Source organism: Camelus dromedarius, chromosome 16 (assembly GCF_036321535.1).
Source record: "Camelus dromedarius isolate mCamDro1 chromosome 16, mCamDro1.pat, whole genome shotgun sequence".
Classification (NCBI taxonomy): Eukaryota; Metazoa; Chordata; class Mammalia; order Artiodactyla; family Camelidae; genus Camelus; species Camelus dromedarius.
This window is the reverse complement of record NC_087451.1, coordinates 57,819,141-57,841,796: the sequence shown is the minus strand read 5'-3', so window position 1 is coordinate 57,841,796 and position 22,656 is coordinate 57,819,141. Positions and strand designations below refer to the sequence as shown.

Sequence of the window (22,656 nt, the reverse complement as noted above, 5' to 3'; positions counted from 1 at the left end):
TTTTGCATTCTAGATAATAGCTCTTTGTCAGATACGTGGTTTGCAAATATTTTCTCTGACTCGGTAGGTCATCTTTTTGTCCTCTTAATAAATAGGGTCTTTTACAGAGCAAAAAGCTTTTGTTTTGATGAGGTCCAGTTTATTAATTTTATGGATGGGGCTTGTAGTGTCAAGTTTTAAAACTTTTTGCCCGTCTCTAGGTGCCAAAGATTTTCTCCCATGTCTTCTTCTGAATGTGTTTTAGTTTTAAAAACTACAGTTTTGCAAGATGTTATGATCTATTTTGAGTAATTTTTTTCTAAGAGACTTGGGTCAACATTCTTCCTCCCCCACTGGAGGACCTTTTTTAAACATCATAGTCATTTTTGTGCTTTTAGTGGCCACCATGCATTAAAATGGCCATCAATTAAGAAAATGACCATCCAGTAGCGCTCTTTGGACTGTACTTCTCACAACAGTACCCTCATTTTCTTGAACGATAGTTGTATGTTGTAGCTAGTATAAATGTGTCACTTATCTGTGTGTACATAAAAATTATCATCTTATTTCAGGATAAAACAGCTATTACAGGTTAAAAGTTGTCCCCCTCCTGCCCAAACATCTGCCATCTCTATTCCAATATCAAGTGTCACTCCCAGATCAACCACCAGCCTAGTGTCTTTGTGCAAATTAGGGAAAGGAGCCCCTCCTCTCCGTGAGCCCCATAGTGCATGCATCAGTGAGCGGTACGTGGGCTCCTGTGTTGAATAATGAATCTTGGAGCGATGTGCAAGGGAGATGGAAGAGGAGAGCCTGCCTCTCATCTACCATGCACTCAAAGGTACATTGGCACATTTAGGTGGAACCATGTCTCGTAGAAGAGTGAAGGTGTTGACTGAGGACTGAGGCTTGCCCACAAGAACAGCTCATGAACTTCAGGGACAGACTAGGGGCTCTTCTTCACTGAGTAAAAGTTAGTCTTGCCTGGCCCTTCACACGACGGGTCCTGTGGGTCATTCTGTCTGTGCCAGGGAGTTGCTCCATCTTTCGAACGTTGAAGTACCCTTCTTAGGAGATCATCAAGCCTCTTGTATTTTCCTTCTTAAAATTATCACATGGGAAAAAAAAAACTTTAAACTCATCACATGATAAAATAACAGACATCTGTGTAACCAAGACTCCAAATTAAAATATAGCCATACTTGTTATAAAAACTATAAAATAAATATAATATTATGGATCAAGTTGATGTCCCTTTTGTACCTCCTCCATCCCACCCCTCACCAGAGAGCCACTGTCGTAAATTTCATGTATGTCATGACAGAGCATGTTTTTTGCTTTTAACATGTCTCTGAGTCGATACACAGTATATCATATCGTTTGTGAAGCACTTAGAATCATGGCCAGCAAGGAATAAGCGCTCTTAGTTCTCCTATTTTTTGTACCCATAAACAATATATATGCTTTCATAATTTTAGCAGAAGTATCCTTGTGCCATTCTTTTCTCACCCGACAGTATGTTTCTGTGATCTATTTATATTGACACCTGTAGATCTAGATTAGTCTTTTTACCTGATGTTTAGATGTCCATCATATGACTGTGTCTCCAGCAGTGCAAATGCTGTGTTAAAGGGTTGACATTTTCAGCTCTTCTTGAAATTGTCCTGGAGAGGCTGTGCTGCCATGACCACCTATAGCGACCGAGAGTTGCTGTTTCCCCACAAGCTGGCAAATACTTAGCACTGAGGAAAGTTAACGTGTTTGCCGGTCTGGTAGGGGCTGAAGGGTAGCTCACTGTGGGGTTTGATTTACATTTCCCTGATTACCAGAGAGATTGGGCATCTTTTGAAACATCTTCAGTGAATACTCATATTCTTTGCCCATTTATTGTGTCAGATTACTTGTCTTTATTGATTCGTGGGTTTTCTTTTTTTTCCTTTTAATTCAGGCGAAATGCTTTGTCTCATATACATAAAATGAAATTTGTGAACCCAGGCGGTTGCTGTCTTTTAGCTTTGTTGGTGATATATGGTTTTCCTAGAGTCTGAGGGCCAGCCTGGCATCACATGCCTGTTGGGGGAGGGCAGAGGCCGTGTTCCATGACTTGGAACAAAAGCAGGCTGTGGCTTTCAATTTCCTTTCTCAAGCCTCCTTGCTAGTGCCTGGCATGGCATCTTGCCCAGGGGAGCAGTGGTTGGCCTGAGTGTGGGGGATGTTCCTGCAGCTCCATGGGCCTCTCCCATCTAGCCTCCCTCCCTCCCTGGTGGCTTCTGAAAGGATTCAGAGGCTTTGCCTGGGGTAATTCCGGCCTTGGGCAGAAGCTGGGTCCACCTAGCCCAGGCCCTAGGAACCTCTGGTCAGCAGGTAATATGTAACAGGAAGCGAAACAAACAGCTTCTCCCCCGAGTAGCTTCGGCAGACCTGTGTTCTCAGGCGACGTGGTCGTCTCTGCTTCCCGTGGCTCCTTCGGAGTCCAGCTCTGCCTGTGGTCTCTGCCTGGCTCTGTCACGACCTGTGATCCTTGGTGCCCTCTATCCCTTACTTTCATCACCAGCCCTGGCGTGTCACAGAATGCTACAGTTGGTCACAGGCTTTCCCTGAGCCAGCCAACCCATGTTTTCCGTCCAGGTTCTGCTGGAAAGCTAAGTTGCCCTGGGCAGGGCTGACACTGGGACACAAGACTTTCCAGGATGGTGTAGCAGCTGACTAAGGTGCAAAGCCACTGTGCTAGGAGAGGTGAGCTGTAACCATGCTATCAGAGGCAGCAAAGAAGAGGAATCAGATACCACAAATAAATCATGGAAAAGGGCCCATGTGTGCTTGAGGGCTGCGAGGTGGGGGCCCAGTGGGGGTGGTTCTCCATGGGCCTGTGGCATCCTCAGCTTCAGGTTTGCTGCTCCAGCCCCTGTGCAGCCCCCAGAGGAGGCTGTGGATGGGCTGAGATGTAAAGAGCGGTACACGCAGAAAGGGGCCCAGGGCTGCCACCCACCAGATTTGGAAATTTAAGAAAAAGAACCTCTTGCTTCGTCCATAAGAAGGAATAATCCTTTTCATAGGTCCAAGATTGGTATGAGGAACAGCAGTTCTTTTCCGTTTGTTTATGTGTTTTGGCTTTGGGCGGGAAGGTAGTTAGGTTTATTTGTATATTTTTAATGGCGGTACTAGGGACCGAACCTGCACTTGCACGCGCTAACCCACTCTACCACTGAGCTATACCCTCCCCGCACAAGACTGGTGTGAGGACCATATGACTCATGTGGAAGCCCTCTGTAAGCCACAGGACTCTACAAAGCTTCATTTCATTTTGTATTGTATTGAGGCCTTGGAAGCCAGAGTCCTGGGTTTAAAGCCCAGCTTGGCTTGTGACCTGCATTTCTTTGAGCCCCATTCCCTTGTCTGTAAGTGGGTATGTATCTTGGTCAGGGAGTGGTTATGACCATCACAGGAGATCATGTGTATGGAGTGTTTAGAAGGAGCTGCATGAGGAAACACCAGTAAATGTCAGGTCACGTTATTCCAAAAGGGGCTTTTTCACCTAAAATATATTAGACATTTTCCATGTCATTAAATATATAGTGTCTTCCTTTTTAAAAATGGCATATTATTCCATTTGCTTAGATGCCACGTAATTTAGTTATCTAATCCCTTACTTACAGAAATAAAGTTTTTTTCTCAATTCTTGGCTAAACAGCAATTAACGTCCTCATTCACACCTTTAGGCATTTCTAAGATTTTGTTTCTTGTTTTTAGTATATATTCCTAAAAGTAGAATTTCTGGTCAAAGGACATGCATATTCCAGCATTGATAGATATGACTAAATCAGAAAGGATCCAGATTTGGGGGTTTTGAAGCTTATACTTGTTGGGGTGCCCTCTTTGTTAAAAAAAATACAGAATTACAAGGACCAAATTTAATGCAAATTGATTATTTATTTAGAATAAGAAAATAATTTGCTACAAATTGTGGGGCCTTGAAGATCCAGGTCCTCTTCTTTTGAGATTTCATAGGCATTTTGGCAGCAACGCTGACATATAAAAATGCTTCTTGATTTGCAATCCACCTGCCCTCTCCAGTTGCCAGGAACCCCCAGCACTTGGTGGGGTGAGGGGTCTTGAAGCTTGAACTTCATAGGCTTTGTGGCTTCTGTACTCATTGTCCTCTAAAAATCCTGTACCGATTTAGCCTCTGGCCCATTTCTCCACATCCTTGTCGACATTCTGTATTAATCATTCTTGTCTTTGTGTTGAAATTAATAGTCATTTTATTAGTCTTCTCTAATTAGGGACCTTTATTTAGGCAACATAGAGGCCAGAGTTATAACCCATGTGCTCCACTGAGTCCTCCCCCTCCTTATCCTAATAAGCTCTCTTACTGGTTGCCTGAAGCCAAGGAGACCAGAACCTGGCTCCAGTGGCTAGGACAGACTCTCACCAGCTGAAACTGCTTTCCAGTATTGCCCGTGAGTACTCTGTGACAAGAATACGTGTCCTGGAATTTGGAAATTCAACATAGACTTTTCTAGAAAGACAGCAATCTTTGGTTTGGGCAGATTACTGATTTGTTATACTTTTCCTTATAGTGACCTTCCATTTATTACGGTATAGACAGACTGAACTACTTTCAACAAGTATATATAGTTTGTAGAATAATAGCTTTTTGGACCCAGTGGCATGATAATCTAGGTGAATGATGGAAAAGACTGAGTTTTAAATATCAGCTGCTAAAGGGTCAGAGAGTAGGTCTCTCCCTCTACCCCGCCCTCTCTGCAAACACACACACACATAACCCATGCACACATATATCTTGCTATCATTTGAAAATAAGTTGCATACATCATGATATCAGTATTTCCCGTCTTTGCTGACCTCTCATAGTTATGTTGCTTTGATGTGTGACATGGGCATCTTTTCCTGTGCTTATTGGCCACTTGCCTTCCTTCTGCTGTAAGTTTGCAGCAGATTTGGTTATTATTGTGTTTCATATGTCAGTGTCACGTGTCTGTTTTAGTGGAAAGCTGTTTGGGATGGAATGATGAGGCTGTTTTTGATCAACTTTTTATTGCAGCATCTTGAACAAGCTGCTTGACTTCTCTCTCAGTTTTTTGCCTGAGAAAACCTGCATGACAGCGTTGCAGGGGAGAAGCCCACTCTTCCCTCTCTCCCTTCACTTCACATCCCTGCGGGAGATTTACCCATCTCCATCTTTTTCATAAATCAGAATCATTACACTCCTGACTTGTCATTAAACGTCTCTGCAGACATTCCTGGAAATTACATTGTCAAGCAGATAGCTAGCAGGTGGGTCCTGTTTCCCACTAGAGCAGTATTCCAGTTGGAGGCTGCTTTCTGGACCAAAGCCTTGAATACAGTACAGTAAGCCATATTCTAAACATTGAGCAACATGTCCTGAGCTGCTCTGTGCTCCTGGACCTGGGGAACATGCATCCGTGCAGGAAAAATAGGTTGGCTGGGCCAGCAGTCACCGTGTACCAGGAATTGCATAGAGGGCACACAAAATGCCTTATCATCTGTTGGAACTATTGGAAAGGAGAGTCCTGCCACATTCAGAATTGAGCTTATTTCTTTCCTTGAGTAATTTCTAAGATGGAGATGATGAACAGATGAGTTTCCTTGGCTTGCCAAGGATTATTTATTAGTGTATGCATGTATTTTGCACAGATGTGATTCGTGCTGGTGTTATTTTCCTGACAGGATAGTAAATAGATGCAACAGGCTATCACTAAATTTAGTTTGTGAGTTGTGTCTATATCAACGCTGGCTTAAGCCCTAGAAGGGTTTTCTTTTACACTCTATATTGAGGGATAACATAGATTCAGAAAAGTATACATGTTTTATGTGCTCGCTTGATCAATCTTTGATAAACTGAACACACGCATAGAACCAGCACCCAGCTGACTGCTCCTCTGATTTTGAACAGCATAGATTGGTTTTGTCTGTTTTGTATGTATACATGGAATCAGATGGTATAGATATGTATTTTTTTCTATCTGACTTCTTTCATGTAACATTTTTAAATGAGTTTCATTCACACTGTTGAGTATCACTGTAATTCATTTGCTCTTATTACTATATAGCATTGCAAATAGCAATTCACTGTTTATTTATCTATTCTACTGTTGATGACTATTTGGGTAGTTTTCATATGGGAGAGAATGCAAATGTCCTCATGCTTGTCTTTGGGTGAGCATGTGTATGGTTTCAGTTGGATATATACCTAGGAATAGAATTTTGTGCATTTTTGGGGGTCTTTTTTGGGTTTGGGGGGAGGGGTAATTAAGTTTGTTTGTTTATTTATTGTTAACAGAGTTACTGGGGCGGGAACCCAGAACTTTGTGTGTACTAAGCATGCACTCTACCACTGAGCTATTCCCTCCCAGCTTGAGCATTATTTTTTAAAATGTACAATTCAGTCATTTTTAGTATTTTCAGGGATATGTGCAACCACCACCACAGTCAATTTTAGAACATCTTCATTGTCTCAAAGAGAAACCCCTCTCCCCTTAGCTATCACCTCTCCATCTTCCCATCCCCTCAGCCCTGAGCAACTAGTTACTCTACTTTCTGTCTCTACATATTTGCCTAACCTCAACATTTCACATCAAAGGAATTATACAACATGTGGTTTTCCGAGTCTGGCTTCTTTCACTTCTGTATTTTCAAGCTTCATCCATGTTGTAGTATGTATTGGTACGTCATTCCTTTTTTTTTTTTTATTGTTTTATTGCTTATTTTTCTTGACTTATTTTTTGTTGTTGTTGTTAGCTTTTTTTAAAACATTTTTTATTGATTTATAATCATTTTACAATGTTGTGTCAAATTCCAGTGTTCAGCACAATTTTTCAGCTATACATGAACATACATATATTCATTGTCACATTTTTTTCTCTGTGAGCTACCAGAAGATTTTGTGTATATTTCCCTGTGCTATACAGTATAATCTTGTTTATCTATTCTACAATTTTGAAATCCCGTCTATCCCTTCCCACCCTCTGTCCCCTTGGCAACCACAAGTTTGCATTCTATGTCTATGAGTCTATTTCTGTTTTGTATTTACACTTTGTTTTTTTTGTTGTTGTTGTGGGTTTTTGTTTCTGTTTTTTAGATTCCACATATGAGCGATCTCATATGGTATTTAAACAAGCAATTCTCCAAGGAAGACATACAAATGATCAAAAGGCACATGAAAAAATGCTCAATATCACTAATTATCAGAGAAATGCAAATCAAAACTACAATGAGGTATCACTTCACACCAGTCAGAACGGCCGTTATTCAAAAATCCACAAATGACAAATGCTGGAGAGGCTGTGGAGAAAGGGGAACCTTCCTACACTGCTGGTGGGAATGCAGTTTGGTGCAGCCACTATGGAAAACAGTGTGGAGATTCCTCAAAAGACTAGGAATAGACTTACCATATGACCCAGGAGTCCCACTCCTGGGCTTATATCCAGAAGGAACCCTACTTCAGGATGACACCTGCACCCCAATGTTCATAGAAGCATTATTTACAATAGCCAAGACATGGAAACAGCCTAAATGTCCATCAACAGATGACTGGATAAAGAAGGTATGGTATATTTATACAATGGAATACTACTCAGCCATAAAACCCGACAACATAATGCCATTTGCAGCAACATGGATGCTCCTGGAGAATGTCATTCTAAGTGAAGTAAGCCAGAAAGAGAAAGAAAAAATTTTTTTCATCCCTTTTTATGGCTGAGTAATATTCCATTGTAGGGCTGCTCCACATGTTGTTTATCCACTTATCCATTGCTGGATATTTGGGTTGTTTTCACCTTTTGGCTGTTGTGGATAGTACTCCTTTGAACATTTGTGTACAAATACTTGAACAGTTGTTTTCTCTTCTTTTGGGTATATGCTTAGGAGTAGACTTGCCAGGTCAAATGGTAACTTTATGTTTAACTTTTTGGAGAACCACTAAACTTTTTTCCTCAGCAGCTGCACTATTTTACATTCCCATCAGCAATGCATAAGAGTTCCAATTTCTCCACATGCTTACGTACACTTGTAATTTTTTTTTCTAGCCTTCTTAGTGGTTGTGAAGTGGTATCTCATTGTGGTTTCAATTTGCATTTCATATGCTTGTTGGCCATTCATATATTTTCTTTGGAAAAATGTCTACTCAAGTCCTTTGCTTATTTTTCAAGTGGGTTGCCATGTGCATTGTTTATAATTCATTCTTTTGGTCATTCGAGCACCTCTTGCATCCCAGGCCCTGTGAGGCACTGGGGATAAAACAGTGAGCACATTAATTGCCAAAGTGAAAAGTCAAAATAATTCTTTAAAATAAAAAAAAATCCTTGTTTCCTGACTTCTCTTATGAAATTGGATCTGGCAGCAGATGTGGGCCTGAGCTCTCATGCGCCAACTCTCAGGACACCTTTAGGTGGGGCTGCGCTTTGTCTGCAGTCCCATCACAGCTCCCAGCTGGCTGACTTACTCCTACCTGGTGTTTTACAACACCCAGTCCAAGGAGCCAAAGATTCACTCTAGTAGTTTGAACTGGGAGCAGCTGGGACTGCTGGCTGTCCTCCAACTCAGTGAACACCCCACAACAAACAAACAAACAAACAAACAAACAAACAAACAAATAAAACTTTCCCTGAAACGAAATTTCTTGATTGTCTTTTTCCGGTTGAAGTGGGATATCTGCCACTTTGTTTCAGAATAGAAAAAGAAGTGGCTGCCGTCTCGGCCAAGGTGTTCTGGGTGTGTTTGAGGAAGGAGGGAAGTAGAATCAATGGTGTTTGCACTGAGGCCTGTGAAATGACAGGTGGTTCTTGAGTTTATGACCAAATCACATTGATAGGAGTTTCTAGAACTCTTAAGTCCTTTGAAGGGGCAACCTGTTTCCACCTCAACCCTGCCCTATCCCATTGCCAATTTCTTGGGTTCATTTAATGAACAACTGTGGAAACAATAAAACTGAGATTAGTCAGTTGCTGGTGATCAGATAGGGACTAAATCCAAAGCCTGAAAAAGAGAATTAGCCATCCCATCCTTTCTCCCCGGACCCAGCTGTGTGTGGCAGGCATGGCTGTAACTTTGGGGCAAGGGCACTGGATTCTCCACTTCAGGGGCAGCTGTTTAGCAGCTGGGCAGCCCACTTGGCCTCTTGGCGCTTCCGTTTCTTCACCTGTAGAATGAGCATTCATAGGGGGAGGCTTTAGCTCAGTGGTAGAGCAAGTGCTTAGCATGCATCAAGGTTCTGGGTTCAATCCCAAGTCCCTCCTTTAAAAAAAAAAAAAAAAGAACAAGTTCCTAATTCCCACCTGTATGTTTTAGGAATGGCTCAGTGTGTATCAGAGAAACCCCGTCTCACTGTGGTTTTAGGAGACAGCAGTTTCTTCTGGGAGAGGCCAGTCTGTGGCTACACTCTGCTGTCAGGCTCCAGGCCCCTTATGTCTTGTTGCTCTGTGGACCAGGCTCACTGTGTGGTCCAAGAGAACTGTCACAGGCAGCATTCCAGCCAGTAGGAAGGAAAACGAGATGTCCTTTCCCTTTATGGATTCTTCTCAGAAGCTGCACACACTACCTCCCATTAAATCTCGTTGGCCAGAACTTCACTTTTGGACCAGACCACCTGCTGGGAAGGCTGGAAATGTGGTCTCCATTCCACATGGCCATAGCCACATCTGAGGGTGTGTTATTAAGGGAGAAGGGGCTGTTGGGAGTCTCTGTCCCAGCACCTATCAGAGCTGCTGTGAAGATAAAGGAGCTAATACCCAGGGCACTGGATTTTTGGTGGGAGGGGCACACAAATCAACCTGTTGATTTGCCAACTCAACATTTCAAGAGGCCACTGAAAATCACGGTGAATGAACAGAAAATCAGATTCCAGCGGGAGGGTATAGCTCAGTAGTAGAGTGTGTGCCTAGCATGTACAAGGTCCTGGGTTCAATCCCCAGCACTTCCATTTAAAAAATAAATAGAAACCTAATTACCCCCCCCCAAATAAAACAAACAAACAAAAAAATCAGATTCCAAACCAAATAGGACTCTGGGTCATTGTGAGAATAGGAGGGTCCCTGTTGTCAGACAGATCTCTGCCCCACTCCCACCTCTTTAATGCTCTGTTGACAATAAAGCCATTAAACTGGCTGAGATTTGTATTTCTCTGCCTCCTAGTCCAGATGCTGGCCTGTGGGAGGTGATCTCCAGGCATTCAAGGGCACTGGTTATCCACCGAATATAGTTAGGATTCACCAGTTGTGAGCAATAGAAACCCAACTCAGTCTGGCTTAAATTTGTTTGTTCATATATTGTTTTCTTTAGTTTTCATTTATTTAAATGTTTTGTTGTTTTTTGTTTTGGGGGAGGTAGTTAGGTTATTTCTTTTGATGGAGATACTGGGGATTGAACCCAGGACCTTGTGCATGCTAGGTACACATCCTACCACTCAGCTGTACCCTCTGTTCACGTTTTAGATTCTACGTATAAGTGAGATCACACAGTATTAGTCTTTCTGTGTCTGGTTTATTTCCCTCAGCATAATGACCTTCAGGTTCATCCATGTGGCTGCAAATGGAGTTGAGCTTTTTTTTTCTTCCCAAACTAGCTTAAATTTAAAGGGGGAATTTGTTTGTTTGTTTTGGGGGGATAACTAGGTTTACTTATTTATTCATTTTTTAGAGGGGGTACTGGGGACTGAGCCCAGGACCTCGTGCATGCTACAGATGCTCTCCACCGCTTGAGTTATACCCTCCCCACTTAAAGAGGGAATTTGTTGGCTGTTAACAGTGAAACACCCAGACGCAGGTAGACTTAACACATGACTGGGTCTAGGGATTCAACAACCTCAAGATTCAGTCTGTCCCTGGGTCTTCCTGTCTCTGTCTCTGTCTCTCTCTCCATCTCTTTGTCTCTGTCTCACTGTCTCTTTCCATCTCCCCTACTTTCCCCCATGTTGACTTTCTGCTTAAGCAGGTGTTTTCCCACATGTTTACAACTATCACTTTGGCAAACCCAAAGAAAGGGCATGTCTGTTCTGTAGTGGGCAGAAATGGCTGCCCTCTACAGTGGGCCTGTGAGGGAGAGATTTGGGCACACAGTCCCCCCTGAGAGGTGTGATGGTGCCTATGGGGAACTACCTCAGCAGCTCTTTAGGTTTTTCAACCTATGAGTGGTCGGGTGTGGGGGTTGCCAGGACTTCAGAGCCCTGCGACTCTTGGCTGTTTTCTGCCCCAGCACACTTGAGGGAACCACTGGGTTTAGGTGGCTCGCTACAACCCTTTGAGAAGATTGCCCAGGTAGGTAATCTAGATAGCATTCCCTGAGGATAACCACTGATCCGGTCCCCAAGCTTTAGAGGTGGGGAAGCAGAGACCTAGCCCTGAGGAGAAGACACAAATGTCCTAACTTGGGTTCCCCCAAGAACAAGGACTTGGGTGCGGGTGGTTTATTTGTGATCCTGGAAAGTGGGAATGAGGGCGTATGGGGAGGAGACAGGAAGAGAAGCCGGTGTAGGGTGTGTGAGGGTAACCAGGGTCTTTCCCCCAGAACCTGTGGGAAGATACAGATGCCTCCCAGAAGGTACAGCTGCAGAGGGGAGACTTGAGGGAGTCCCTGAGCAGACAGAACCTCAAGGAACTGTCCCAACAGCTGAAACCAGAGATGTGCCAAGGAGACATGACAAGGGACACCAAAGGTGTCTGCTATGGCCACCCACGCAGCCGTGGCATGCCTGGGATGAGACCTCACGCTCCCCACTGTGTGACTCATCCTCATGGAAGTCAGGACAGCCTCCCCATCAGCCCACACTGGGACCTACCCTCCTGTGAGATGGTCTCCTCTCCCATTTACAGGGAGACCCAGTTTTGCTCCCCGCTGCCCTGCCTGCCTTGTTCTTCCCAGAAATTCTTCTCCACAAGCCGTAAGTGGCCACACAATGAAAACTAGGCTTGGTCTTCACAGCTTAGCAGCGGCAAGACTGAATCATCAGGATGGGCCCTCGGGGCCTATACCATCTAGGGGGCCTGGAGGAGTTCTGGGAGGCCTGGATCCCGGAGCGCGCATCCCGTCCATCTGCGGGGTGGGTGGGTGGGGGACTGAAAGCTGTCACCCTCCCGCCTGGGCCCAGGTGGGAGCCCAGCAGCTGTCACCTGGGGCGGCAGGTGGGCACCTGCAGGCAGGCCTACGCCTGTGGTACTTGGACTGCCGGGAGCTGTGTTTTGCTTTTTCTTTTTTAATAATTCATAGACTTCAGACAGTTTTAATAATTAATAGACAGTTTTAGAGTTACAGAATAACTGAGCGGATTGTATGGAGGGTTCCTTATACCCAAGTCCCACCCCACCCGGGCAGTTTCCTGATTGCTAACATCTGCATTCGTGTTACAGTTAGTGAACCGATATGGTGCGGTATTATTAACTCCCATCCATACTTTACATTACTATTTAGGCCTTGTGTTGGACTATTCTGTGGGTTTTGATTAAACCACCAGGGGTTTTTTTTTTTTTCATCAGGATTAGTGGTGTCTAGGATGAGGTTGTTCCCAGCCCTCCCAGGCCACCTCTCTTCTTAGTCAAAGCAGTGTAATTAACCTCAGTTTCCCTTTCCAGGGTTTTGGCACCAAGGCTGTAGGCTACTGGCACTGAGTGGAAACGGAGGAGCAGGTTGGGGAAAAGAACCTTCTGTCTGATTAAGGACAGGGGGTCAGCCTCCATGTTCAGATTTCTCATAGGTGAAACAGCTCCTAAATTCAGTCGTGATGGTCCCTGGGGGTGGGGCGGATCAGATAGTTTCTGGAGTGTCCTGAGCACGGTGTAAACAGCCCACCTCCCAGCAGGTGTGCCAGGCCGTTGGTGCCAGGGAGACCTGGCCTGGGGCGGTTGAGCCCATAGCCCCTTTCCCCACAGTTCCAGAGAGGTGGCTCGCACCGCCCCCCTGCCCGTCGGAGGCCTCAGCTTCGTCCAGGGCCACACCGAAGTGCGTCTTATTAACAAGACTGTGGGGCAGTGCCTGGATGCCGCAGCACAGAGGGTCCCAGACCGAGAGGCCCTGGTTGTCCTCCACGAAAACATGAGGTTGACCTTTGCCCAACTCAAGCAGCAGGTGGGTCCTGACTTTGGATCCTCAAAGAGGGCAGGTGCTGGCTCCCAGGCTCCCCTGGCTGGGTGGAGTCACCCTGCCTCGCTGTGGGGCTGGGTGCTGGGGCTGCCTGAGAACCCCCAGGGGTGTCAGGAGAGGAGGGCAGGACTGAGGCAGAGGTGGCCCAGATGCATCCTGCATGTTGTTCCTGGATCCCACTCCACATCTGCTGAGGCCTGGGTATCTGCCTGCCCCTTGTTCCCAGGTGGTTCTGATGTGAACCCCTGGGCCAAGGGCTGAGATGGGAGTCATGGGCCCCTTACTGCTTGCCTGCAACTCACCCCTTTGTGCCCCCTCTGTTTACACCAGGTGGACAAAGCTGCTTCTGGGCTCCTGAGTATCGGCCTCTGCAAGGGTGACCGGCTGGGCATGTGGGGACCCAACTCCTACGCATGGGTACTCATGCAGCTAGCCACGGCCCAGGCAGGCATCATTCTGGTGAGGAAGGGCTTGCCTGGCACAGCTGGGTGTGTGGGGGTGGGCACCATTCAGGGGAGCCCCCTCTTGGCCCCAGAATCACACCAGTGCCGGGCTGGGTTCAGACTAGGTGGTGCTTTCTCCCGAAGCCCACCAAGGAGGCCTGAAGGTACAGGGCGCTGCCTCTGAGGGTGAAGGGGCATGGAGACGGACAGGGTCTGACCAGGACACTTGACGTATGCTCTCTGTCTCTACCAGGTGTCTGTGAACCCAGCCTACCAAGCTATGGAACTAGAGTACGCTCTCAAGAAGGTAGGCCCTGTTTTGGGGAAGGGGCCTTGCTGGTGCCTGGCCTGGGGGCTTCTAGTTGTCACACAGGGCTGACCAGGGTGGGAGGGCGTGCACAGGCAGGTGACACCCAGAGTCTGTCCTTCCTCAGGCTACGAGTGGGTGGGAGGAAGGGGTATTTGTTCAGACAGGCTAGTGAGTGTGTTGGGTGTGTGTGTGTGTGTGTGTTAGAGGGTATTGTATGTGTATGTCATGGTGGGGGTTGTGGTGGTCGGTGTGTGTGGTTTGGGGGTAGCGTATGTGTGTGTCATGATGGTGGTGGTGATGATGTGTGTGTATATTAGAGGGTATTGCATGTGTGTCGTGGTGGTGGGTGTGTATGTTGGGGGTGGTGCATGTGTATGTCGTGGTGGTGGTGGTAGTGTGTGTGTGTGGGTTGGGGGTAGTATATGTGTGTCATGGTGTATGTGTCAGGGTAGTGGTGTGTGTGGGAGAGAGCAATGGTTAGGACTCCACCAGATCCCTAGGCTGGCGCTTCCTGATGACCGTGGCCGGGGCTCACCTTCCACAGGTGGGCTGCAAAGCCCTCGTGTTCCCCAAGCAATTCAAGACCCAGCAATACTACAACATCCTGAAGCAGATCTGTCCGGAGGTGGAGAAGGCCCAGCCAGGGGCCTTGAAGAGTCAGAGGTGGGGGTGTCCCTGGTTGGGAGGGGTGCACATGGCAGCATCCTGGCCCCTTCATCCCTTTCCCACATCCAAGGATGAGGCTGGCATCTCCTGGGCCCTCCCTTGGCCCCTGACTCTCACCACACTCCCTGCCCCAGGCTCCCAGATCTGAGCACAGTCATCTCGTTGGACGCCCCTCTGCCTGGGACGCTGCTCCTGGATGAGGTGGTGGCAGCTGGCGATCAAGAACAGCATCTGGCCCGGCTCCGGCACACACAGCAGTTCCTGTCCTGCCATGACCCCATCAACATCCAGTTCACCTCGGTAGGGCAGAGGTCTCCCGGTCCCAAGCCCCGGCTGGCACACTAACCCCTGCCTGCCCTGTGACCCTCCCCAGAGAATGAGACAACAGAGGTCAGAAGTGCAAACACTCTTCTGGGACTGGCCCTCGCCGTCCCCGCGGCCCTGGAAAATATCAGCAACTAGTGTTCTTGTCACGTGCCCTGGCCCTCTTGTCCCCAGCACAGGGGCAGATGCACTGAACCATGCAGGTCAGAGCCCCCTCATTTAGCAGATGGGAAAACTAAGATCCAGAGAGGGCATGTGCTGGTGAGCCAGAGTCCTCTGAGCCACCTTATAAGTGGCATGAAGACAGACCTTATCTTCCAAATTTCTGGATCCTGACCCCTGGCACCATGCAGGCTGGTGGTCAACCTCTGTGACTACGTATTGAATGAACAGATGGATCTGGGGCCACAGTCCTGGTCTCCTGACTCCCAGTCCAGTGCTCTTCCATGCAGTGGCCCAGGGTGGGAAGGAAATGGAAAGAAAGGGGCCAAGCCATCACCTGCTTGTCTTGTCAGGGGACAACCGGCAGCCCAAAGGGGGCCACGCTTTCCCACTACAACATTGTCAACAACTCCAACATGATAGGGGAGCGTCTGAGGCTGCACCAGAAGGTGAGGCGCCCTGGCCCAGCAAGGGCTTCCTGGCACCCGGTGGGGGTGGGGCTTGCTGGGCTCCCTCTGCGGCCTAGAGGAACTGGCTTCTGGCTCTGCAGCAGACCCAGCCTCCTGCCTCCATCTCCAGGCACCAGACGAGTCGCGGGTGGTCCTGCCCAACCCCTTGTACCACTGCCTGGGTTCCGTAGGGGGCACAATGGTGAGCTTGATGCACGGGGTCACCCTCGTCCTGTCCTCTCCGGTCTTTGATGGCAAGAAGGCGCTGGAGGCCATCAGCAGAGAGAGGTGGGCATCAGTGGGGCAGCTACCTGTGGGCTGATAAGACCCGTCTATTCCTCAGTCCTGGGCCCTGATCCCTTTCCAAGATGTCTCTTCCCTCCAACCAGGAGAAGTGGAGACGAGGTAGTGGGGGACCCCCAGGAGAGGACCCGTTCCTCTCTCCAAGGAGCTTCTCGCACCTGTTCCCCAGTTTCAGCCTTGGCCCTTACTGCAGGGTCGGGTGGGGTGGGTGAGAAGAGGAAGCGCCCTTCTACTTCCAAGCCTGATTTTGAGATGCACCTCCCCCCTTATACAGAGGCTCCTTCCTGTATGGCACCCCCACAATGTTCGTGGACATTCTGAACCAACCAGACTTCTCCAGTTATGACATCTCAGCCATGTGTGGAGGTGCGACGGGGCCAAGGGTGGCCAGGCTGGGACTGGCCCAGTGAACTACATATTCACCTGATCTTTCATTTAGGGGGCAAGAAGGCCACTGTAGAAACATGGCGGGGAGGGGGGCAAATCCTTAGTGTCCCTAGACACCAGCCCAAGGTCAGCTGCCAGGTCTAGGAACAGGTCCAGGGTCAGGGGAGAGAAGGGAATGTTATTCCCCACAAAGAGCTGTAAGTGGAGGGGGTCCACTGGGCTTGGAGAAGGTGGGAGCCCTCTCTCTGAGTTAGCCCTCTGTCTGATTCAGGTGTGATCGCGGGGTCCCCTGCACCCCCAGAGCTGATCCGAGCCATCATCAACAAACTGAACATGAAGGATCTGGTGGTGAGTGGAGGCCGGGCCCGAGGTTGGGTCGGGGGCAGGCCAGGCCTGGGCAGGAACAGTGATGGGAGTGGAGAGGAGCCCCGGCCAGGTCTCAAGGAAGACCCTTTGGCTGGCTCTCATTCCCGAAAGCAGATGTGAGAAAATGCAGTCCAACCTCAGCAGCAGCTGGCAAGTCACAGAGATAGGTGACAGGGGAGTAAATATTATACATACATAAATTTATATTTATAGAAATCTGGGGAAGAAATGCAGCATGGGAGGACGTGGCAAAGCACCGGTGTCCTGTTAGAGTGTCCTGGCAGGTGGGGGCTGGCAGAGTTGGGGTACAGGCTTAAGACCCTTTCTGGAAACAAGGGATGGGGCAAGGATCTGATGTTTGTTTCCAAATGGCAGGGAAAGGGGAGCAGAGAGGAGGATTCTGGAAGGGTGGCCATCCTGATGGCCACCCTGTTACAGTTCTAAAGGCCTTAGGGGTCTCAGCAACAGCTTCTCTGAGAGGAGCCACGGCGGTGGCACCAGGTGTGATGAGCTCTCACCGTCAGGTGGAGCTGGGTTTGTGCTCGAGTGCCCGGGTCCCCCTGCCAGGACGTGTCTAGGTATGGACAGCTCTGTGCATCAGCAGAGGCTGTGGGGAGAGGGTCGGGGACACAGGTGGGAGGGTCAGTAGTTTCTCCGGCAGAAGGCAGAGGCCAGTCACCAGGACCGGCTGGGTCAGGACCTGCAGTGAAGCAAGGAGTGGTGTCAGGATTCCAACAACCCAGATGATGTTTGGAGAGAATGGTGAGAGTCTTGGGCAGTATCATTTTCCCCCTTAGAGGGGAGCCCCAGCCCTCCCCTCCTCTCCCTGCAAAAATGGAGGGTCTCCTTGCCCTTCTGTGGGGCAGGAGGACCATCCTGGGACACCCTCCTCACTTCCAGAATCTCCAGAGAGGGAATGGGGGAACTGCCCGCGCAGCCCCACCTGTTTAATGGCGGCCGGCTTTCTTGGACCTCTTAGTGGGGAACTTGCAGCTGCGGAAGGCGTCTGTGTCACGGATGTGCTGGCCCCTGAACTTGGTGGGCGATGCGCAAGTGGCATCAGGGCGGGAGGTCTTGGCTTCCAGCCACCTGGAGAGATAGAAAGTTGCCAGGGTTGCAGGAGAGATGTAAGAGTACTGGGGGAAGGGACAGTGAGCCATGGACATGGCCAGGACTGACTTGGCTTCAGGGTAGTCTGGAACTATCATCTTCATTTTACAGATGGGGAAACTCCCAGGGTCCCACATCTATTAGGTAACAGATGTAGGATCTATGCCCAGGATGTTTTAGTGCAGGGCCAGTGTGTCTCCACTCCATCACGTGATGGCGGGTTTTGGGGGAGCCACAGGGATGCTCTTACCTCCGAAGGCCCCGGAGCTGGCAGGTACACTTCCAGGGGTTGTTGGTGAGGGTGAGGGTCTCCAGGCTGTCAAAGGGGAAGTTGGAGGGCAGCTGGTTCAGGCGGTTGTTCTCCAAATGGACATGTTTCAGCGTGGTCACACCCAGGAAGGCACCGTCAGAGAACTGGGGAGCGAGGTAGGCACGAGTGAGCACCCCAGCCCCAAGATCCGGCCTCTCCAAGCTCTGTGGCCCCAGAGGGACAGGGTCCTTCCCTGGACATAAGCAGTGGCACCTTGAGAAATTTTACAATGTGACTAGTTTGTCTCAGATGATCTAATCCATTATAACCACCTTTTGAGATAGGAGGTATTATTTCCAGTACGTAGATGGGGGGGGGGAAGGTGGTTAAGTCCCTTGCCCGGGGTGGCACTAAGGAGTAAACAGTAGCTACAGGACCACACCCAGCTCCTCTTCCCCTGGCACCATGCTCCGTGCACAAACACTGGCACTGGGGAGGCAGCCAGAGTTTGGTCCCAGGAGCCCACGCTGGCACACAGTGAAGCTGATCAGTGTTTGGTGGGATGGGCAGTGTGCCCAGGCTCCCCACAGCCCACGGGGTCCTGGGATGTCCCCTGGCTCTGTCCTCACAGCTCCCTCACCGTCTGCCAGACACTATTTGTGGAGCCACCTTAATGCAGCCTTTGGACAGGTCTACTGGCTCCAGAGGAAACATTCTATTGGGGCCCACATCTTGGCCCAGGCGTCACAGTTCCTGCCTGGTCTCCTCTGCGCCAGATGAACCCCTGCTGCCCTGATCTACCTCCCATTGAAAGGCCACTCTGGCAATGGTAGGCCATGGTGGGCTCTGACTTCAGCTGGGGCTGAAGAAGATCAGACTCAGGCAGGCTCTGTCCACCCAGACAGAGGCTGGTTGCCATCCAGGTATGATTCTGCTCGCATTTCTGTGCCTGTGTCCCAGGGAGGGGTGTGAAGTTCCCTGGTAATCAGAATGTTCTGATGACCATCTCCCCCACCTTGTTCTGGTCCCTGCCCAAACCTCCTGGCCAAAGGCCCTGTACCGGAGTGATTTTCCAGTCCCAAGAAGGGATTCCATCCTGACCCAAGGCAGCCCCACCTGGCCAGTCACTGGGCATCACAGGGGAGGAAGGACTGGGCAAGGATGCATCCAGGAGGTGGGTCTGGTGACTGGGGTAGGCAAAGGGCAGCGAGTGGTCTGAGGCACAGTGAGGCATAGCCAGCCTTCCCTATGGGGAGACACCTGGAGTCCTGTGCCAAAGATCGACAATATATGTGGCTCTTGCATTCGTCCCTTCACGGAGCCCGGGGGTACTATGCCTGCACCCAAGGGGAAGCCCCTGGTCCCCTCTCAGCTGAAATGGACCTGAGAATGCAGTGGAATGTGTGTGTATGTGGACTGGGGGTGGGAGGCATCCATGGGGGCCTCTGGAAGGCATGGAGGAGGTCTTCCTCAGGTATGTGCTCCCCACTTCCCAGCCCCCTACCCCACCTTAGCACACATGCACACTCCCACCAGGAACAGGGTCTCTTTGTGGGCCTGATTTGCCCGGCTCGTCTGGAAGGCTTCTCAATAAACAAACCTTCCTTTATGGGGTGGTAGGTTTACTGGAGACAGGGAAAAAAACAGCAGAGGAGGGGTGGAAGGCCCAGCGGAAGAGGTGGCTGCTGCCCACAGCAGGGGGTTTGGGAGCACTAGCCATGCCTCTTAGGAGCCATTGGTGGGGCCAGGGTAGCCCCAGCTCCATTTATAAGTATGAATCGTAGGAGGGCAGCGGCTAAGACTAGGAACACGGGCAGCAGGGCAAGTTTTAGGGTGGAGACAGATGTGGCAGAGCTCCTCACCTTGGAGAGGGCCACAGAAAGGGTAATTTTAGGAGAGAGGGGATGGTGCCCAGCTTTGGCCCTAGATCCCTGGGCCTCCTGGCAGAGAAGGAGCCAGGGCAGAGCTCTGCAGCCAGGAGCTCACCTTCTCCAGGTTGGTGTTGTCCAGCCAGAGGGTCTCCAGGTATCTGCCGAAAGACTGGAAGGCATTGTCTGGAATGCTTTTCAGGGGGTTGTGGGACAGCTTCAGCTCCTCCACCACCCGCAGCTTGTTCAGAGCAGCCGAGGGGTAGCTGGACAGCTGGTTCTTGTCCAGGTAGAACTTGGCGAGGTTCTCCACGTCGTCCAGAGCGCCAGGCTGCAGGGAGCTGAGTGCGTTTTCAGACAGATAGAGCCAGCGCAGGTCTTTGGCACCCTGGAAGGCGCCTGCGCGCAGCTCGCGGATCTTGTTGTTGTTGAGCTGCAAGATGAAGAGGTTGACCAGCGGGGAGAGCAGCCCCCGGGGCAGCTCTGTCACCTTGTTGTGGTCCAGGTAGAGGTAGGTGAGCTCCGTCAGGTCGTCGAAGGCGCCGGCGCGCAGCACGCGGATGTCGTTGTGGGACAGGTACAGGTAGATGAGCTGCTTGAGGCCGCGGAAAGCGCCGGCGGCCACCTCGCGGATCTGGCAGTGCTGCAGGTGCAGCGACACGAGGTTCGGCATGGCCCGAAACGAGTTGGCAGCCAGCACTGGGAAGTTGTTGCGCTGTAGGTTGAGCAGCTTGGTCTTCTCTGACACCTTGGGGATCTTATGCAGCCCCACCTTGTCGCAGATGACGTGCTGCAGGTCGCCGTGGCAGTGGCAGTTCTGGGGGCAGGCGGCCAGCGCCGGCAGCAGGCCGGCCAGGAGGCCGAGGCTGAGCAAGAGCATCGGGCGGGCCATGGCGGGGACGCCTGGGGCCGGGGCTAGGGGCAGAGGCAAGTCCTCGGCGCTCGGTCTCCCGCCCTATTTATACGGTGGCCCTGACCGCAGCCGGCACCCGGAGCCAGCTCCTACGTGGAGCCGCGAGGCCACCGGGTTAACTCCCTCCCGCCCGGAGCTGCGCCCCCGCCCTCGACGGGGAGGCCATTCCCCGCCGCCCCCCGCGCTGGCTAACGTGCGGGGCTGGACCGGGGTCCCCAAACCTCCGCCCCCATCCCAGCTCTCCTTCTCCCTGCCCTCGGATCCTGCTCCCTCCCCACCTCGACCTCCTTTCCCCCTGCTTTTCTGGGGGTGGGTATGGGTGTGTCCAGAGCCCCGAGTTTACACCACAGAGAAAGGAGGCGTTCCCTGAACTTATTTGTTTGCTCAAGTTGGAGCCTCCACGCCACTCGGCGCCCCCGCCATACACGCTCGGCCGCGTGCCCTGGACCCAGCGAGGGAGGAAGCGGGGCCGGCCAGCCGGACGCGAGTCTCGCCGCGGTCGGCCGGCCGGCGGCGCTTTAATGGGGCTCTTGTGCGGCGCTGGCCGAGCGTGAGAGCCACTCTGGCGTCGGGCTCCCCCTTCCGGCTGCACACCGCAGCCAACCCTCTGGAGGTGGGCGATCCTTCCCGCCCTTGACTTGCCTCTGGCCCCTCTCTCCCAGCCCCAGGCTCCAGTTTCTGTCCCCTGCACCCCTTATGCCCCTTTCCAGGGCTGAAGGCGACCAGAAAAGTGGGAATGGGGGCGAGGGGAGACACCGGGCTCTGCAAACACAGCGGAAGACCCCAGGCACAGTTACACCTCCCCCCCAACCCATAATCTCCCTAAAATGTCCCTATCTCCTCATCTCCACCGGCAGTGGTCAGGACTGCCCTTACCCCCCTGGGTCTCTTAGGGTGGCGGCCAGAGTGGCGCCAAGGTGTACTTGGCAGAAGTCATACCTAGGCAGTGGCCCCAGGACTGTGAGGGTGGGTGAGGAGGCCGGGTCCTGGCTACAAGGGACCAGCTCGGGACAGCTCAGGCTTCCAGACCTTGGGTCCTGTGGGCAGCCCTGCCCCAGCCAACCAGGTCTCTGTGTCCACTTGCCAGCCACCGTGTCCAGAGTCTAGTGGAAAGGGGAGGGTGGGCAGGCAGAGTCTCAGCTCTGGCTCTAAAGTGACGTAGGGGTTCTTGAATATATTAGGGGATGAGGGGAGGAACCAGACCCCGGGTCTTGCCAGACCCCAGCTGGGTGAGTCATGCCAGCTAATGCAGAGGAAATTGGGGGTGGGTAGGGTTGAAGACCAGACAAAGGTCTGGTGTCTTTGCTGACTGCCAGGAACCTAGAACAGTGGGTAGCCAGTCCCTCTCCCTTCACCCAGTGCTCACCTATGGAGGCCTGCCCCTCTCCTAAACCCCTTTCACCCATTGCCTCTGGATGGTCATAGCTGGCCCAGAACACTGCCTAGTGGTGTTTAGGCTCCTCCAAGGCTGGCTTCTGGTTTTTTGTTGCTCAGGATGTTCCAACCACTGGAAGTAGGGGGTGGGGAGATGCCACAGGCTTTTTAAATCCTTGCTTTGGCTTTAATTTTATTTTGATGAAAATAAATTTACAAGAAGCTTTCCAGAGCTTAGGGAGCACCTACCCCAAGGCCAGGCACTTGTCCCAGGTTTTGGGGTGGGTGGAGGGGTTGTGTCTGTGCAGCTCCCAGCTGGGCGAAGGCAGGCTGGCTTTCTCACTGAGTTTAGGGGAACTTCAGCTTGGAAGGGAGAGGCAGGGGATGCTGTGGCCTGAAATCAGTAAGGGGGTGCTGAGACAGCCTGGGCATGGAAGAGAATGCTGGGGCATGGATAATGCTGGGAGCCACAGGGTAGAGTGTGGCTGCCCCCAGGAGACATGGAGACCGAGAGAGTCCTAGCTGGAAAAGAATGGCCTCCCTGCGCTCAGTTTTATTTCAGACCTGGGGCCCCTGCTAGTTGAGCTAGTTTCCACTACATCCCTCTGCCTCCTGAACCCTAGCCTCTGCCAAATATGC

General features: G+C 50.6%; 2 protein-coding genes across 2 annotated transcripts in view; one reads left to right on the top strand and one right to left on the bottom strand.

The window, feature by feature from the left end:
- Nucleotides 1-22,656, top strand: part of ACSF2 (acyl-CoA synthetase family member 2) — a 33,261-nt gene that overhangs the window by 7,247 nt on the left and 3,358 nt on the right. The window contains exons 2-10 of the mRNA XM_010990308.2: nt 12,882-13,077; nt 13,423-13,551; nt 13,789-13,842; nt 14,390-14,508; nt 14,646-14,811; nt 15,351-15,446; nt 15,577-15,734; nt 16,024-16,115; nt 16,408-16,484. Coding sequence (XP_010988610.1) covers nt 12,882-13,077; nt 13,423-13,551; nt 13,789-13,842; nt 14,390-14,508; nt 14,646-14,811; nt 15,351-15,446; nt 15,577-15,734; nt 16,024-16,115; nt 16,408-16,484 — 1,087 coding nt within the window. The remainder of the gene's footprint in view (nt 1-12,881; nt 13,078-13,422; nt 13,552-13,788; nt 13,843-14,389; nt 14,509-14,645; nt 14,812-15,350; nt 15,447-15,576; nt 15,735-16,023; nt 16,116-16,407; nt 16,485-22,656) is intronic.
- On the bottom strand, nt 16,686-20,792 carry CHAD (chondroadherin). Its single transcript, XM_031469614.2, has 4 exons — nt 19,849-20,792; nt 17,863-18,026; nt 17,446-17,591; nt 16,686-17,202 (listed from the first exon to the last, which is right to left on the bottom strand). The coding sequence occupies exons 1-3, from the start codon at nt 20,620-20,622 to the stop codon at nt 17,450-17,452; spliced, it is 1,080 nt and encodes a 359-aa protein (XP_031325474.1). The 5' UTR covers nt 20,623-20,792; the 3' UTR covers nt 16,686-17,202; nt 17,446-17,449.